The sequence below is a fragment of the Elephantulus edwardii genome, unplaced genomic scaffold (genome assembly GCF_000299155.1).
Source record: "Elephantulus edwardii isolate Elephantulus edwardi_28Jun2011 unplaced genomic scaffold, EleEdw1.0 scaffold00092, whole genome shotgun sequence".
NCBI classification, from domain to species: domain Eukaryota; kingdom Metazoa; phylum Chordata; class Mammalia; order Macroscelidea; family Macroscelididae; genus Elephantulus; species Elephantulus edwardii.
In genome coordinates, this window is record NW_006399842.1 from 9,738,096 (window position 1) to 9,739,107 (window position 1,012).

The 1,012-nt window shown below is 46.2% G+C and overlaps 1 protein-coding gene across 1 annotated transcript in view; it reads right to left on the reverse strand.

Moving 5' to 3' along the window:
• Positions 1–645, reverse strand: part of PAPPA (pregnancy-associated plasma protein A, pappalysin 1) — a 305,562-nt gene extending 304,917 nt beyond the window's left edge. Inside the window, exon 1 of the mRNA XM_006890754.1 lies at positions 623–645. Coding sequence (XP_006890816.1) covers positions 623–645 — 23 coding nt within the window. The remainder of the gene's footprint in view (positions 1–622) is intronic.
• Between the last annotated feature and the right edge of the window lie 367 nt (positions 646–1,012).

The window sequence follows — 1,012 nt, forward strand, 5'->3', positions numbered from 1 at the left end:
CCCGCCCCCCCTTCGCCCCTGCACCGCCGCCCGGAGCTGCCAGCTTTGGGAGCCTCGGCGCCTCGACTTTCTCCGCTTCTTCACCCTTCTTGGGCAAGCCCCCCCTTCCACTTGCTTTTTTCTTTTCTTTCTCGCTTTCCTCCTCAAGGTGTGTGCTCCACTCCCCCCACCTTTGAAAAATACAACCCAACTCCTTCTGCTTGGCAATTAATTTCTCTCCCCTCTCCTTTATCTGCCTTATTTCCCCCCTCTAACAGCTGGTTGCCTTCCTCCTTGTTTTATTTCATTTTATTTTATATGATTTCTCGCTCTTGGAAAAAGAAAAAAAAAAAAGCTCCTCTAAGACACTGATCCGCAGAATTCCCTCCCCCCAAAGATGCTCTAATTTATTTATTTTTTGCGTCCTTTATAACACAAGCCACAGCCCCCTTCCCCCCCAACCCCCCTCCCCTCCCTCCTTCTACACAAAATGAAAGGAAAGAGGGGGGAAAAATCCCTCAGAAGATGAGTAAACAAGCGTATGCTAATCTGCTCCCGAGCGCTCCACCTTCCCAATTGAATGAGTCCCTGTTAAAACTGCGAGGATCATGACTAATCAATCAGTTTGGAGAGGCCGAGCTACCCAGCCTTCCTCCACTTTGCCATTTGCCTCCTTGCCTTCGCTGCCGCTTCTCCACCCCCTCCTTTTTCTTTTTCTTTCTTTCTTTTTTTTTTTTTTTTTAAGAAGACAATCTTAAAGTAACAATTTAATGAAATTCTGTACACACCCCCTTATGGTCCTCGGAGCTCTCCTCTTTCTTGGTCAAAACACAGGTTCTTGTTGTTGTTTTGTTTTGCTTGCCTTTTTTTCCTCTTTAAAATCACCCCCTCCTCTATTATTATTGTTATGTTTTTCGTCCTGACAGAAGGAAAAAGCCATCCTTTCTCCCTTTGCACTTTGCTGGTAAACCTCATCCTTCTCTACAGCACAGTCCTGAAACTTGATTCTTGGCTTTTTCCCCCTCCTCTCCTC